Source organism: Panthera onca, chromosome D1 (assembly GCF_046562875.1).
Source record: "Panthera onca isolate mPanOnc1 chromosome D1, mPanOnc1 haplotype 2, whole genome shotgun sequence".
Taxonomy (NCBI): Eukaryota; Metazoa; Chordata; class Mammalia; order Carnivora; family Felidae; genus Panthera; species Panthera onca.
In genome coordinates, this window is record NC_138348.1 from 9,942,330 (window position 1) to 9,958,680 (window position 16,351).

A 16,351-nucleotide genomic window follows, 5' to 3' on the forward strand; every position below is an offset into this window, starting at 1 on the left:
GAGTCTTTTATTCCTTTATCTGTGTTGCCAGGAGAGTGACCTTAACCACTGAACCTCTCGAAGAAACGGGGAGGCCATGGAAAAAGTTCCTGTCCAGTTTGATGCCAGCAACTTCTTCAAAGCACAGATAGAGAAAGCAGTGTGAGCAGCAGAAAAGTCAGGGGATTAGCGGGGTTTGTGACAAATATCAGGGAGGTTCCCACTGGATTTTTTGTTACTGTTTCGTGGTTGATTACACCTGTCTACTATAGCTTTTGGGTAGACCCCAAAGGCAGCTAGGAGGCAAGGACACAGAAGAGGTAGGAAACGAGAAAAGTCTCAGTGCTTTGGACAGCGGTGACCTTCACAGGATGAAAATGAGCTCAACCCCAGGAAATAAGCAGAATTAAAAACCAGCATGAAAACGCTTAAAGACCAATTCACTTTCTACTGGGAGCAAGAGTAGATATCAGAGGATTCATCTGATAGCAAATAGCCATATGGCTCAAGGGTTTCTAAAGTGAATTCTGTCATGTGTCCTGGGACTTAGAAAAACAAACCAAAAAAAAAAAGCCACTACCAAGTAAGATGAGAAACAGGTTTAAAGCGGGTCGCTTGGAGAAGGGAATGATGTACTCAGGACAATATTTCTCTTGCTTGGAGAAGGGAATGATGTACTAAGATAGGACAATATTTCCCCAGCTTATTAAAAAAAAAAAAAAAAAAAAGGTTTCCTTTTACATGAAATTGAAATTTTAAACCAGATGACAAAAATGCTGCCAAGTTTTGAATATACTTCTTCCAATTATTTATGCCTCACTCTGGAAAGCAGCTGACAGCTGTCTGTAAGAGGGAGGAGGGAAAAGACGCGGGGATGCGGGATTGGGGGCAGAGGCGAAGAATATAAAGCAGAGTCTTTTACAGGATGACAGGCCTGAAGAAGACACGGAAACTGCTGCCTTTAGGGATTAATCTAGGCTACCACTGGGGGAAGAAAGTCATCGCTGCCTTTGCGTTCACGCTGGGTCGCCGAGCACAGCCTGAGAAAAACCTGCCGGGACAGTCGCTCCCTTCCCTTGTCGTGGATGAAATTCTAGGGACAGGTGCCATAAGAAAAAGGCTGCAACCCCCATGACGGAAAATACACGTTTATTACAAAATAATGTTTGTTTCATGATGAGAGTAGAAAAATAACACTATGAGCTACTAAAAAAAGTTCCGGAGCTCAGTCTCTGAGGAATGAGGTGAGAGGCTTTTGCGTCACTCTAGGGGCAGGCATCCTGAGGCTCTCTGTGCTCGGGTGACAGGGGTGGCACGGCACGTACGGGGAGTGTGGGGCTCCAGTCCTGCTGGAAGCCCAACGAGCCTCCGTGGTCCACACAAGCCACGAGGATCACAGAGGACTTGAGGGCAGCAGGGAACTGGTTCTGAGAAGGGCCAGCTTGGGACAGCCTTGCCCCTCCCTACACTGGAGTGTAGAACAGTCTCTCAGGCTGATGGTCCTGGTTTAGAAGATGATGCCCAGTGGCCTGATGCTCAGTTTGTTGCCCAAATATCTGTGTTGAGGAAAAGCTGCAACTTTCCCGGGACAACGTGACCCACCACTTCTCACTGGTGTGCCTAAAGACCAGAAGTATCTGTGGTCTCAGCCCCTGAGGACTGCTGGCTGAAATTTTTGCACTTCAAATCCTGTCCATACTGATGGCAGAAAGAAAGAAAGAAAGAAAATGTTAAAAGACCAGTGAACAAAAGCGACTGGCCTGAACTGTTCTATATTCCAAGCCTCTTGGCCCCAAAGAACAAGGAGAATGTCTTCCCTGGGTAACGGTCTACCCTAAATAGGAAAAGCAATCTCACAGACACCTCTTTCCCCTTAGCAATCCTTTAGAGACCCATCAGGCTTCAGAAGAACAACGAATCCCTCCCTAGGATGGGATGGGAACCCAACCCTCAGGTGACAGGAAATGGTCCCTCAGCAGCAGTACCTGGAGAAAGCAGTCAGGGTGAGCACCTCAAGCAGCAGCTCGGAACCACAGAAGAAAAGCAAGATGCTGTTCATAATGGCTTCCAGGCGGAGCACGTAGGTCTGTAGCAGCAGGTAATAGGAGGCCATCATGGCAGATGGGAAGGTCAAAGCCACACTAATACCAAGTGGCATCTTTCGTTGGCAGAGGTTTCCCTTGGTACCTGTCAGACACAGCCCATGGGGTCACCTCCAGTGGCCTGCTTTCCCTGGGCTCAGAGAAAACGTTGGGGGGATGGGATGGGATGGGATGAACCGGCAAGGCAGAGAAAACTGGTCCTGAATGGAGATGGGCAGGATTATAAGTGGGGTCCCTCTGTGCTCAAAATGAGAGGTTTTGGAGGAGCCATTAGGGTCGGAGTCATTCACTCCAAAGGTCCGGCTTCAGGTCTGGCTCCCACTCTGGGACAATGGGTTCTTTACTTGGGGGGAAATATATTTTTTAATTATATAATCATTGAAAACTTTCCAACTAATACAAATACAGAAAATAATTTTAGAAAATCTAGAAACTAAAAAGACCCCATGATTCCTCACTGGAGATAGCCATTCTTATGGAACGATGTATATTGTTTCAGATTTTGTTATGTGTGTATACTTACATATTACTATTATTATAAAAATGGAATCATACTCTACATACTGTTTTCAACTTATATTTTTTCCCCATTTAACAGGAGTTAGACAGCTTGCCACATGTAACTACCTTATTCTTAGTCGCTATGAACGATTTCATTGAAGCAATTCCATAATTTAACCCTGTACTGACAGATGTTTAGGTTGTTTCTAATTTCTTTTTTTCTTAAGAATGTATTATTTTAAGTAATCTCTACACCCAACTTGGGGCTTGAACTCACAAGCCCAAAGTCAAGAGTCGCTCACTCCATGACCGACCCAGCCAGGCACCCCTCTAATGTTTTCAGGTTACAAAACACATCGATATCTTTACATATCTGTGGAAGTGTTTGTTTTTTTCACCCAGTTTTAGAAGTGTAATTGTTAGGTCCAAGAATACAATTTTACATGGCAAAACGATTAGCAAAATGACTGCTGTAATTTACGTTCCCAAAGAGTGTGGGAATATAGAGACCTGGTCCTCACACCCAATCTAATGCTAGGTATTTGGAAATCCTTTTAATCTGCTGGATGAAACTGTTACCTTGTTGTTTCAATTTGCTTTTTATTAGTGAGTTTGGGCATTTTATCATGATTATTGATCCTCTTATTATTCTTATGGGAACTGCCTATTCGTGTCCCTTCACAGTTTTTAAAATTAGGTTGTCTTTTCCTTATTGATTTATGTGGACCTTCTTCATCCTTCATTACATGTGTTGGAAGTATTGTTTCTTCTTTGTGTTTTATGGGATGAGCTATTCTAACTAATAGGAGGTTTGCTCTAGACCTGAGGATAAACTTGTCCTACAGAAACCCCTGTTCAGAGAAGTGGAAGGGACCTGAGTGCTGACTCGGGTGACATGCACTGCCTTGAACATGGAGTTCCTTCCAGGTAAATCTATTCTCCCAAGCAAACCAGGGAGAGGAACCAGGCTCTCCTGGCAGTTATGCAGTTCGGGAGGAACAATCTAAAATCTCCTGCTACTGCCCACTCCTGCCCCTACAGAGCAACACACAAACAGATCCTGACCCAAAATAGGAAGCCGCTTGAAACTTCAGAGAGGGCATAATGGGACATCCCACTAGATCCAATCTCTTATTGTGAGACTAGGTTATGTACTTGTTCTCGTTAATCAAGTTACAGGTAGCAGTTCTTCTCAGAGGGAATGGAAGGATTCTCTGGCCAACACTCACCAAAAAACAGTCGGATCACTTCAATTCCAAGGTAAAGGAGGAGCATCACCACATCCAGGACTAGATTGGCTGTTGGGTATGGTAGGAGGAGAGCTGCCAACACAAAAGCCAGAGTCTGCAAACAACATACACCGGCACCCACAAGAACACCCACACGCCTGGGGATAATGAGGGCATGAGTCTTATCAGCTTTCCGTGAACTAGTTCACGAGGTATGGGCAGGATCTGTTCACCTGCTGCAGGATATGTTAACTCCTAGTGCGACTGTTGGAGGCACGCGCATTATTAGGAGATTTTACTCCTAAGCCAAAGTCTGTGAGGACCCCATTCTCCAAAATGATCGGATCTACAAGGGTACACTGGCCGCTGAATAGATCCTGAGGGTCACCAATGAGCTTAACGTGCAGTTCTGCAAAGAGGCGATGAGGGAGAGTAAGGATGGAGAAGCCCACATTTCTCAAACTCAGGAGATTCTTGCTGCGGGGCTTCCTACTGAATCATTCTCAAAGAAGCCATATGATGAAGAGCCTTCTACCTTGCAGCGAAGAGGAGCTACAGGAAAGAATGAAAAATAAGAAGGCACTTGATGGGAGTTGGCTCTGGGCTGAAGTGGGGAAGGGATATTGGGGCCAATGGTAGTCAAGCCCCAGGCCTTACCTTTATACAGAAATATGAAGAGTTCCAGCAGGAAGTAGGTGGCATAATACCACCCGTTCAGAAAGAACAGGATTTCCAGCGGGGTGGAGGACAGTCGTTTACCTGAAAAGATAAGCACAAAAAAGAGGTATGGGCGGGGGGCAGCTCAATCTCTGTTCAATCTCTGTTCTTTGAATGGTTCGGTATCTAACTTGAAGAACACACGAGGTCGCAGTAGTGGGAAAGGCCATTCGGGGCACTTGCGATTGATGATGATGAAGGTGTGTGCGTGCGTGCGTGTGTGTGTAGGGGGCTTCCTTCAATCCCCCCTTTCCCCGGGAATCGCCGTCCAACTCGACTCGGCTTCGGGGTGAAAGGCAAGGCCGCTCTAAGATCTAACCCCGTCACTATTTGGGAGAAGAAACTGGTGCGCAGAGGCCAGCAATGGCCTGGTCCAGGTCACACAGCAAATCTGTAACCGATCCTGCCTAGAACAGGCCGAGCCCAGGATTGGGGGGTTTCTGAGATCTGCACCTCAAGACCTTCACGCACTCAGCGTGGGTGGGGCTCGAGACCCCACTCTGGACAGGTGAGGAGAGATGTCCCTAACACCCGAGAAGAAGAGCTGAGGTCGAGCTCTGGCAGGGGAGAGAGGGGCACTGAAGGCATCAGGACCAGCGACTCACACACCTCCGGAATCTCACCTCGCGGCGCCATCTTCAGTCCCCATGGAAACTGCGTACGCCGCTACAGCCGCTCCCAGAGCAGCGAGGCGCAGCCGGAAGCAGGAGATGGAGCGACCCCGGCTTTCTGGCCCCTCTGCTTAGCCCCGGCACTCTATGGTTTCCAGGGCCGGGGCCCGACCGGGGGCAGGCTGCGCGTGCGCGGGGAGGACTGCCGGCGCAAAAGGCTTGCGCTGGGATTTCGGCTCGCTGAGGCTTAGGGGGTCAGCGGCTGCGCCCGAAGCCGTCGGCCGCAGGGCTCCGGGGCAGGGACAGTTCTCGGCCCCCCCAGCCCCAGGTGACAGTGCGTTGGCAGAAGTGGTCAGTTGTGGCGGTGTGACCGCGGGATTGGTAAATAGGCCTTAGCCCCACGATTCTGTTTTCTAATAGCGGTCTTAATGAGAAACGGTTTGCGCGACGGTGCTCGGCAAACGCCTGGTTGGGTTTAGCATCGGTCTTTTGTGTGGCGGATTTACGAACCAGGTAGTTAGCGGGCACCAAAGCGAATCAGAACTAGAGGCTCCTTCCAAGGAGCACGGATGAGACACACAGATGAAACGTGATCACCACGTGACCCCAGAACGTGCAGGGGGAGTTGAGAGGACAAAGTACTCCTGGGTAGGACCTGAAAGAAGTTTCCAAAGGGTCCCTGGATGGCTCAGTCTGTTAAGCTGGGGCTCTTGATTTTGGCTCAGGTCATGATCTCACATCTCACACTTCGTGAGATGGACCCCTTGTCAGGCTCTGCCCTGAGGACTGGGAATCCGCTTGGGATTCTCTCTGCCCCTCCCCCGCTCTCAGGCTGGTGTGCTCTTAAAACAAACACACATTAAAAGCAATAATAGAAACACTGTCTCCAGAAAGAAAAAGAAAGAAAGAAAGAGAGAGAGAAAGAAGAAAGGAAAGAGAGAAAGAAAGAGAAAAAGAAGTTTCCAAGAGATGGCCTGTGAACTGGGATTTGAAGCCTGAAGACAACGTGGAGTAAAGTGTGTTACTTCCCGCAGGGGAGTGGAAAGAAAAAGGGTTTTTAGAGGACTCCAGCTGGCTTGACTGTTGACCCGCAGTCAGTCCCCGCAGAGCAAGAAACAGGTCATTTGAGTCGAGTGATCAACCTTTAAGGACAGTGCTGTGCTCCTACCTAGTTGGAATGGAGGTGGGACGGTAATCTCTTCTTAGTCCTAAAGGGGAAAGAGCAGAAGCAACTCCATGCACCTGGAGAGACGTAGCGAGAAGTCCTCCCGCCAGGGGGCGGCGGTCTGAGAAGTTGGTGGCTGAGTTACCGATTACGTTTCCCTCCCCTGTCCTCTGTCTTCCGGTCTCGGCTCGTGCCTCCCATTGTTAGGAACTTAACCGCAAGTTGGAGGTTTTCTTTAGCACCGGTGAAAAAAAGCAGAGACTAAAGTGGGGAAAGGTGGAAAGGGATGTTCCAACAAAGGGCCACCTTCACCTCCACTTCCTTACCTCCACTGCCTGCCAGATAAGAGCCATTAGGCAGGTTCCTCCGAGCCTCACCTGTCCCATCTGAGAAGGAAGGTGGGCCAGCTGCTGGTTCTTGTACTTAAAATTCTGAGGGGGGAAACACAACGACATCCACTCATTTGCATACTGTAAACAGCTTCCGGCAGGCTACCGTGGTTAAGCTGAGTAGTTGCCAACAGAGAAAACGTGGCCTGCAGCCTGGAATACTGCAGCTGGCCCTTTAAGAAAAACGTTGTCACCCCTGTCATAGAGGATGGCGAGGAGTAAAATTGCCACGACTCTGTAGGCGCCCAGAGTAGGGGATAAGACTGAATTGCTCACAGCACAGCAAGCAGCGGGGACATACCTGGTTTCCCGGCACTCAAGTCCTGTGAGCCCAGATAGAGGTGCACACAATAGATGCCACAGCTGAGAAGCCCAGGGCAAGGACTTAGCACGTTTCTGAGCAAGCAGCTAATAAGCCAGGGCGCCTGGAGGAGGGAGCAATTACAATGTAGTTATGTATCCAGTAAGGGATTAAGATCCAAAATCTATAGAGAATTTATACAGCTCAGTAACAAAACAGACAAAAATCTAATGAAAAAAACGGGCAGAGGACCCGAACAGGATTTTTCCAAACACGACCTACCGATGGCCCGCAGGCACATGGAAAGATGCTCAACGTCACTAGTCATCGGGGAGATGTAAGTCAAAACCACAATGAGACGTCACCTCACACCTATCCGAATGGCTGGTATCTAAAGGACAAGAAATAACAAATGTTGACAAGATGCGGAGGAAAAGGGAACCCTCGTGCACTTGGTGGTGGGCATGTTATATTAACGCGGCCCTTCTAGAAAACGTGGAGGTTCCTCAAAAAATAAAACATGGAAATACCACATGGCCCAGTAACTCCACTACTGGGTATTCGTCCCAAGAAAACAAAAGCACTAATTTGAAAAGACAGATACATCGCTGTGTTCACTGCAACGTTGTTCGCAATAGCTAAATATAGAAAGACTAAGCGTCCATCAACGGATGAGTGGAGAAGGCAGATGTGCTCTTTCTATATATTCAATGGAATACTACTCGGCCATAAAAGAAATCTTGCCATTTGCAACAACATGGATAGAGCTTAAGGGTATTATGCCAAATGAAATAAGTCAGAGAAAGACAATTCCTGGATGAGTCCACTTACAGGTGGGATCTAAAAGGAAACAAAACAGGGGTACCTACGTGGCTCAGGTGAGCAACTCTTGAAGACTCTTGACTTCAGCTCAGGTCATGACCTCACAGTTCGTGAGTTCGAGCCCTGCATCAGGCTCTGCGCTGACAGCACACAGCCTGCTTTGGATTCTTTCTCCGTCTCTCTCTACCCCTCCCCTGATCTCTCTCTTTCTCAAAATAAACTTAAAAAAAAAAAAATGAACAAACAAAACTCATAGATACAAAGAATAATTTGATGGTTGCCAGACGGGAGGATGTGAGGGTGAGTGGTGGGCAAAATGGGTTAAGGGGATCGAGAGATACAAACTTCCAGTTATAAAACAAAGTAGTCATGGGGATGTAATGTACATCATGCTAACGTATAGTCAATAATATTGTGTTGCGAATTTGAAAGTTGTGAAGAAAATCTTAAAAGTTCTCATCACAAGAAAAAAATTTCACCATCGATATGTTAAATATAGACTTTTTTTTTTCTTTTTTGGTAGATACTCCGTCAGATTAAGAAAGTCCCTTCTCGTGGCTGAGTGGCTCAGTTGGTTAAGCATCTGACTTCGACTGAGGTCATGATCTCATGGTTGGTGAGTTCAAACCCTGCGTGGGGCTCTGTGCTGACAGCTCAGAGCCTGGAGCCTGCTTTGGATTCTGTGTCTCCCTCCCTCTCTGTCCTTTCCCCACTCACATTCTATCTCTCTCTCAAAAAAAAAAAAAAAAAAAACAAAAAACAAACATTAAAAAATTTTTTTTAAGTCCCTTCTCTTCCTCGTTTGCTGGCAGGCTGATGATATATTTTATTGAATGCTTTCTCTGCATCTATTGAGATGATCATATTTTACCCTTTTATTCTGCTAATGGAATGAATTACATTGATTTCCAAAGGTTTAATTAGCCTTGCCTTCCTGGAAAGAAACCCATTTGGTGATGATACCATGCAGAAAACAGTTGACAGAGCAGGCCTGGGACTGCTATCCTTAGGAAGTCCTACTTGCAAAGCTTTGCCTTTGACCACTGTCTGGAAACTCGGATTTCAAAAACATTCCCACCAATCCAAAGTGGCTCACTGTGCCTACACTGTTCGTACAAACTGTGTGGTTTCTGCTGAACACCTGTCTCCTTCCGGGAGTCTGGAGTTTTAGTAGGTGCCTATTAAGCAGAAGTTGTTTATGTAGCCAGCCCCCGGTAAAATCCTTGGACGCCCAAGTCTTTATTTATTTATTTTTAACGTTTATTTATTTTTGAGAGACAGAGAGAGATGGTGAACGAGCAGGGGAGGGGCAGAGAGAGAGAGGGAGACACAAAATCTGAAGCAGACTCAAGGCTCTGAGCTGTCAGCATGGATCCCAATGCGGGGCTTGAACCACGAACCGTGAGATCACGACCTGAACCGAAGTCAGTTGCTTAACTGACCGAGCCACCCAGGTGCCCCCTTGGACACCCAAGTCTTTAATGAGCCTCCCTGGTAGACAACACTTCCTACGTGTCGTCAGAACTTGCTGGCGGAATTAAGCACATCTTATGTGATTCCACTGGGAGAGGATTCTTGGAAGCTTGCTCCTGGTTTCCTCTAGACTTCACCTTTTCTTTTTGTGACTGTGCTTTGTATCATTTCATTGTAATAAATCAAAGCCACGGACAGGACTGTATGCTGAGTCCTGTGAGTCCTCCCAGCAAATCATTGAACCTGGGGGGTGGTCTTGGGGACGCTTGGTAGATATGTTACCCTTTTTATACATCATTGGACTTCATTTGCTAATATTTTGCTCAAGTTTTTACATATGTTATGAGAGATTGATCTATGATTTTACTCTCTTGTAAGGACCTAGGTATTAAGGTTGAGTTGGCCACATAAAATGAAATGAGAAGTGTTCCTTCTTTTTCTGTTACATGAAAGAGATTGTGTAACGGAGGTTTATTTCTTTAGAAGAATAATTCACTGATGAAGCCATCTAAACCTGGAACTGTTTTTGTCAGAAATTTTATAATAACGAAATTTCTCTAATATGTATAGGATCATTTACATTTTCTACTTTTTGAGTAACGTTTGGGTAAATTTGTGTTTTTCAAAGATGTTACCATTTTTTATAAATTTTCAAATGTGTTGGTGTGAAGTTTTTCATAACATCCATATATATGTGTGTGTGTATGTGTGTATATACGTACATTTTTTTTAATTTTTTTTTTAACGTTTTATTTATTTTTGAGACAGAGACAGAGCATGAACGGGGGAGGGGCAGAGAGAGAGGGAGACACAGAATCAGAAGCAGGCTCCAGGCTCTGAGCCATCAGCCCAGAGCCCGATGCGGGGCTCAAACTCACGGACCGCGAGATCGTGACCTGAGTTGAAGTCGGACACTCAACCGACTGAGCCACCCAGTCGCCCCTATACATACATTTTTTTAAAGTAAGTTTTACACCCAACATGGGGCTTGAACTCACGACCCTGAGATTAAGAGTCACATCTCTACCAACCAAGCCAGTCAGGAACTCCATCAGCCTCGTATTTTGTAATGCCTATGGGATCTGTAATTCTGTAATGATGTCTTTTTTCTTCCTGATAATTTTATTTCTTATTTTTGATAGGTGTTTATCAATGTTATTAATCTTTCCAAAGAACCAACTTCTGGGTTTGGTTTTCTTCCCTTTATATTTGTTTTCTATTTTATAGATTTCTGCTCTTCCTCATTTCCTTCCTTATAGGACTCGGTGTTCTTTTTGAGATGGAAACTGAAAGCTTACCTTTTCAGTCTTTCTTCTCTGTTTGTTTTAAGGCTATAAATTTCCCTCTACATGCTAATTTGGCTGCATCTTTGAATCCTATGCCCTGCTAAATCAAACTAACTTACTAGTTGTCATGCCTTTTTGCTTTTTCTTTAGGAATTTTTATGTTCACTGTGATCATTTTCAACTAAGGACAGTTTTCCTTCTTTCTTTTCAGTATGTAGGACTTTTGGGGTACCTGGGTGGTTCAGTCAGTGGAGTGTGTGACTCTTGATCTCAGGGTCATGAGGTCAAGCCCCGTGTTGCGTCTAGAGCATACTTTAAAAAAATATACATGCCTTTTATTTATTTTCCTTTCTCCTACTGCTCAGGCTGGGCCATCTAGTACAATGTTGAATAGATGTAGTATTAAGTGGATGAAATGTGCTTTTTGCCTGATTTTAGAAAACATTCAGTCTTCCACCACAGTAGGTTAATTACAGGCATTTCAGAAATGCCAGTTACCAGGTAAATGGATTTCTCTCCTCTTCTTAGTTTACAGAGTATTTTCATCATGAATGGGTATTGAATTTTGTCACAGCTACATCTGTTTAATGATCAAATGCCTTTTTTCCGTTATTCTATCGAGTTGGTGAATTGCACTCATTGATTTTTAGATGTTAGACCAATTTTATATTCCTGGGATAAACTCCACTTGTTTATGATGTGTTGTTATTCTTTTTATATTGCCAGGTTCAATTTGCTAAAATTAAAAAAAATGTCTGCATCTATGGTCTTTTTTATTTTTTTAATATTTAGTTTGGAGAGAGCACAAGCAGGGGAGGGGCGGAGAGAGGGAGACAGAGGATCTGAAGCGGGCTCTGCACTGACAGGCTGACAGCAGTGAGCCTGATGTGGGGCTGGAACTCATGAACTGTGAGATGACCTGAGCCAAAGTTGGACTCTCAACTGACTAAGCCACCCAGGTGCCCCATGCATCTATGTTCTTGAAGGATATTGATCTTTAGTTTTATTTCCATGTGAAGTATTCATCAGTCTTGGTGTCAGGGTATCATAGAATCATTTGAATTGGGAAATGTTTCTCCTCTTCTATTTTCTTTTTTAAGTTTATTTATTTTTGAGAAAGAGAGAACATGAGCAAGGGGGGAGGGGGTGGTGCAGAGAGAAGGAGAGAGAGAGTCCCAAGCAGGCTCCATGCTGTCAGCACAGAGCACGACCCGGGGCTCAAACTCATGAAACTGAGATCATGACCTGAGCCCATATCAGGAGTCAGACACTTAACTGACTGAGCCACCCACGTGCCCCTCTCCTTTTCTGTTTTCTGAAAGAGCTTGTTTCTTCTTTAAATGTTTGATAGAATTCATCAGTGAAGTCGTCCATACCTGAAGTTTTCTTTGTGGGAAAACTTTTCATTATGAATTTAATTTCTCTTTTTTCTTCGGCCAGTTTTGGTGATTTGTGTCTTTTAATGAATTCGTTCACTTCATAACACTTGTCAAATGTATTGGCATAAAATTGTCTATACACAACAACTTTATGATCCTTTCAATATGCATAGTATCTATAGGAACATTCTGTCTTTCATTTTTAATATGTGTCTTCTCTTTTTCTCGATCCGTCTGGATAAAGATTTATCAATTAACTTTTCAAAGAATTAACTTTGATTTTATATATATTTTTATTCTTTGTCCATGTTCTCTTTAGTTCTGGTGTTTTATTCTTCTTTGTACTTTGCTCTTTTTTCTGGTTTAAGATAAAAACTTAGACTATGGATTGTAGATCTTTTTTTCTATTTTTAGAGAGACAGCATGAGTGGGGATGAGGGAGAGAGAGAGAGAAAAATCTTTATTTTTTTTTAACAATATTTATTTATTTATTTTTGAGAAGGGATGGGGAGGGGCAGAGGGAGAGGGAGACAGAGAATCCCAAGCAGGCTCCAAGAGACGGTCATCGAAGGGCTCGATGGGGGGGCTCGACCCCACGAACCGTGAGATCATGACCTGAGCTGAAATCAAGAGCCGGACGCCCAACTGAATAAGCCACCCAGGGGCCCCCAGATCTTTTTTTTCTATAAAAGCTGCGTCACAGGCATTTAAAAATGTTTACGTTTCATTAGTATTCCGTTCAAAGGACTTTCTAACTTCCCTTCTGAGGTCTTCTTTGATCTGTGGATTGTTTACAAGTGCTATTATTTACTTTCTTTTTTTCAACGTTTTTTTTTTTTTTTTTTTTTTTTTATTTTTTATTTTTGGGACAGAGAGAGACAGAGCATGAACGGGGGAGGGGCAGAGAGAGAGGGAGACACAGAATCGGAAGCAGGCTCCAGGCTCTGAGCCGTCAGCCCAGAGCCCGACGCGGGGCTCGAACTCGCGGACCGCGAGATCGTGACCTGGCTGAAGTCGGACGCTTAACCGACTGCGCCACCCAGGCGCCCCATACTTTCTAAATATGTAGTGGTTTCTCAGTGTGGCAGTTATCACTATATTGTCCCTCAGCCCCAGATTCACCTGTCAGTACCTGTTCTGTGACAGTGGACTGGACTCTAAGCATTTCGCCCTTACAGTGAGCATGATGATAAGAGGACGCTAGAGGGACATTGCAGGAAGAAGGGGGCTTTCGTCCTGGTTCCAGTGTGCTGCGTTTTTATTGTTCTTGCTCTCGCTGCACAGTCTGTCACGCCAGACGTGTGTAGGGGGGGGGACAGCTGTGTGCTAAGAGGGGAGGGGCCTGCAGCCGTCTTTTAGCCTCCGCCCCAGGCTTGGGATCCCCTTGCCGCAGCCTCACACCAGCCGGATCCCTCTGTACTCCTGCCCACCAGCTTCAGCTTGCTGCACCCCAGAGGGAGTTGCCCAGAACTTTCCCGATACGGACACCGCAGGTAGACCAGCCCCGTGCAGGAGTGCCTCGACTGCTCTGCACACCCGCCCACCAGCCTTGGCTCACCCACACCCTGGAGCCTTGTTTCCCAGGACCCTCCCGACAGAGACGTCATGTACATACACCATGTACTCCGTACAGCACTGCGTCTGATCAAGATACCCATTTCGCAGCAGAGCAAGTGTGGCCAGGGGCTTCTGCCCTTGGAATTAACAAGTCTTCCCGCACGTGCATCACTACCTGGAACCAGGGGGCTTAACTGCAAAGCGGAACAGCTTACAGAAGACCCGGTTATGGCACCAGTTGGGAGACAACACCATGAAAGGATGAGGGTTGATTTACAGAATGAAGTAGGTCTTTGAATCAGAGGCCATTTGATGGTGCCGTCAGCCCCCTGGCCAGCAAACACGGGGCCAGGAACGACGGGACGGGAGTAGGAATGACTCTCCTATTATACCTTCCCCACCCGTAGAGTTTTTGCCTCTTATCCTGAAAAGTTAGAGCCTGCTGATTTGGAGACGTTAGTTCCCAAGTGAGGAATGGTCCAGAAGGGGGCACGAGGATGGTACCACTGAATTGGAAGATGGGACTGCCACGTGGCCATTCTGGGCTCCTTATGCCACTAAACCAATGGGCAAGGAAAAGGGAAGGGGTCCAATCTACTGGCCGGAGTAACTGATCCTGGTTCTCAAGGGAAAATTCCACCGCTGCTACACAATGGAGGTGACGAAGACTATGTCTGGAGCCTAGAGGAGCCTCTGGGGTGCCTCCCAATACATCCATACTCCACGCAAAGCAGGGCAGTTAAAGACCAGCATCGCTCAGAATGAGCGTTTGCCTCACTCTACTGGGTTAAAGAGCCCCGAGCGGCAGACTCTCAGCCAAGGAAAAGGGAAACATGGAGGGGGTAGCTGAAGAAGGCTGCCATGGATATCAGCTCCGACCTCGTGACCAGTTACAAAGAGACCAATTACGGGGCGCCTGGGTGGCTCAGTCGGTTGAGCGTCCGACTTCGGCTCAGGTCACGATCTCGCGGTCCGTGAGTTCGAGCCCCACGTCGGGCTCTGGGCTGATGGCTCGGAGCCTGGAGCCTGCTTCCGATTCTGTGTCTCCCTCTCTCTCTGCCCCTCCCCCGTTCATGCTCTGTCACTCCCTGTCTCAAAAATAAATAAACGTTAAAAAAAAAAAAAAAGAGACCAATTACAAAAACGAGGACCGTAGTGGTTTCGCGTGGGTTTCTTTGGTTCTTGTGTGTGTTCATTTGTATCTACTGACCATTTTCCCCCTTTCACTTCCCATTTTATGTACAAATTGTAGGTCAGCTTTGTGATCTAATCTTTAGGTAAGAGAATATTTAGTGCAACCATGACCAAAACCGTAGGGTGATTACTATAGCCAGCTCTGGATACAGGGACTGTTGGGACTGTGTCTTCTCCTTTGGGGGGAAGGGGGAGAACATCACTTGGAAGGATAGATCGATCTTGTTGGTAGGAACAGAACTGATGGGGGAGTTCAAACAGGTGCAGAAGGGTGCATATGCAATCTGAGTAGCCAGAAAGACGGATTCTATTATCTACTTCTTGCCTCTGAGCTCCACATTCACCCTTCAGTATGTTAGTGGACTGGCAGTGGTTCTTCCTTTACAGCGAGCATGAGCATGATGTTAGCTTTGTCAGTAGAGGGCGCCGGAGGGACACTGAAGGAAGGAAAGGACTGGTCTTTCTAGGCTCCAGTGAGCTCTGGTTTGCTTTTCCTTGCTCCTGCCCTGGCCCGTCAGCACTGCAGGTGCACAGGGGGGCAACAGGTGAAGCAGGCACTCCCTCAGCAACCTTGCAGACCTGGTCCAGGCCCAGTGACTACTTTGCTGCGGCCCTCCTGTCAAGGATACTGCTTGCCCTGGGGCAAGGGCTTGCCCTGGGGCACCTCCCTAATTCTATGCATCTGCGCCCCTCAGCCTCTTACCTAAGCCTGGGATGATTTTCCCCAAAGCCTTCCAGGCATGGACACTGTGTACCCACAGCAGTGCCCCAACTCTCTCTGTACATTTGCTCACCAACCTTGGCTCTTCTCCCCACTGATTCCCATCCCCCCCCCCCCGGCACCCCCCGCCATGTGGAGGTCATGCACTTTGGGCCTCGCACACATAGGACACTCTTAACTCCTTTGGTCACCTTCCCAACAGCTTTGACCCACCTGCGGACACTGTGTGCTCTGGGCCTGGTGCCTGCAGGTGGTGTCCTTACCGCCCCGTGCACCTGCTCACCAGCCTCAGCTTCCCTGTGTCCTGGAGGGCTTGTTTCTCGCCTAACAACTGCGAAGCAGCTCTGGCCTGGGCAAACCAGTGAACTTGTCTACACCCGGTGGGCTGTGGTGAGGTCTAACCCCCGGCCTTGGGGGCTGGGGACTCTGCCAAGCTTGTCCTCCCTTGGGTACTCTCCTTCAGCCCTCAGGTACCCTTTTAGAATTCTCTCTACATCTTTTGTCGTTAACTTAATGATTCTTTACAGTCAACGTGTCGTGTTTAAATGACCATGTGGTTTCTATCTCCTGATTGGACCTCGACTGACCACCTGGCTGTCTTATTGTTACTGATTTCTAGCTCAATCCCATTATTATCAAAGAACTTACTCTCTATCCTTTTAAATTTATTGTTTCTTAAATGCATTGAGAATTGTTTTATGGCCCAGCGTATACTGGCCAATATTCTGCGTACTTGAAAACAATGTACATACTACACTCATATGTCTTGGAAAGAAATTAACAGGAAAAAAGGAAAAATTTAACTAGACACGGTTTCTGATGTGCTCTATTCCTTTCTGAGGATCTGAGTTTCCATCTGTTGTCGTTTCCCTCGAGCCAAAGAACTCCTTCAGCATTTCTTGGCAACTAATTCTCTTTATCTGCA

The 16,351-nt window shown here is 46.5% G+C and overlaps 1 protein-coding gene across 3 annotated transcripts; it reads right to left on the minus strand.

The window, feature by feature from the left end:
• Positions 1–1,111: 1,111 nt before the first annotated feature.
• Positions 1,112–5,280, minus strand: TMEM216 (transmembrane protein 216). Of its 3 annotated transcripts, XM_060606886.3 has the most exons (6): positions 5,138–5,248; positions 4,469–4,570; positions 4,045–4,363; positions 3,812–3,904; positions 1,965–2,166; positions 1,112–1,677 (listed from the first exon to the last, which is right to left on the minus strand). In XM_060606886.3, the coding sequence occupies exons 4-6, from the start codon at positions 3,855–3,857 to the stop codon at positions 1,662–1,664; spliced, it is 264 nt and encodes an 87-aa protein (XP_060462869.1). In that variant the 5' UTR covers positions 3,858–3,904; positions 4,045–4,363; positions 4,469–4,570; positions 5,138–5,248; the 3' UTR covers positions 1,112–1,661. The 3 variants fall into 3 exon arrangements, with proteins under 3 accessions (XP_060462869.1, XP_060462867.1, XP_060462868.1); XM_060606884.3 differs by lacking the exon at positions 4,045–4,363 and having other exon boundaries at positions 5,152–5,280; XM_060606885.3 differs by lacking the exon at positions 4,045–4,363.
• Between the last annotated feature and the right edge of the window lie 11,071 nt (positions 5,281–16,351).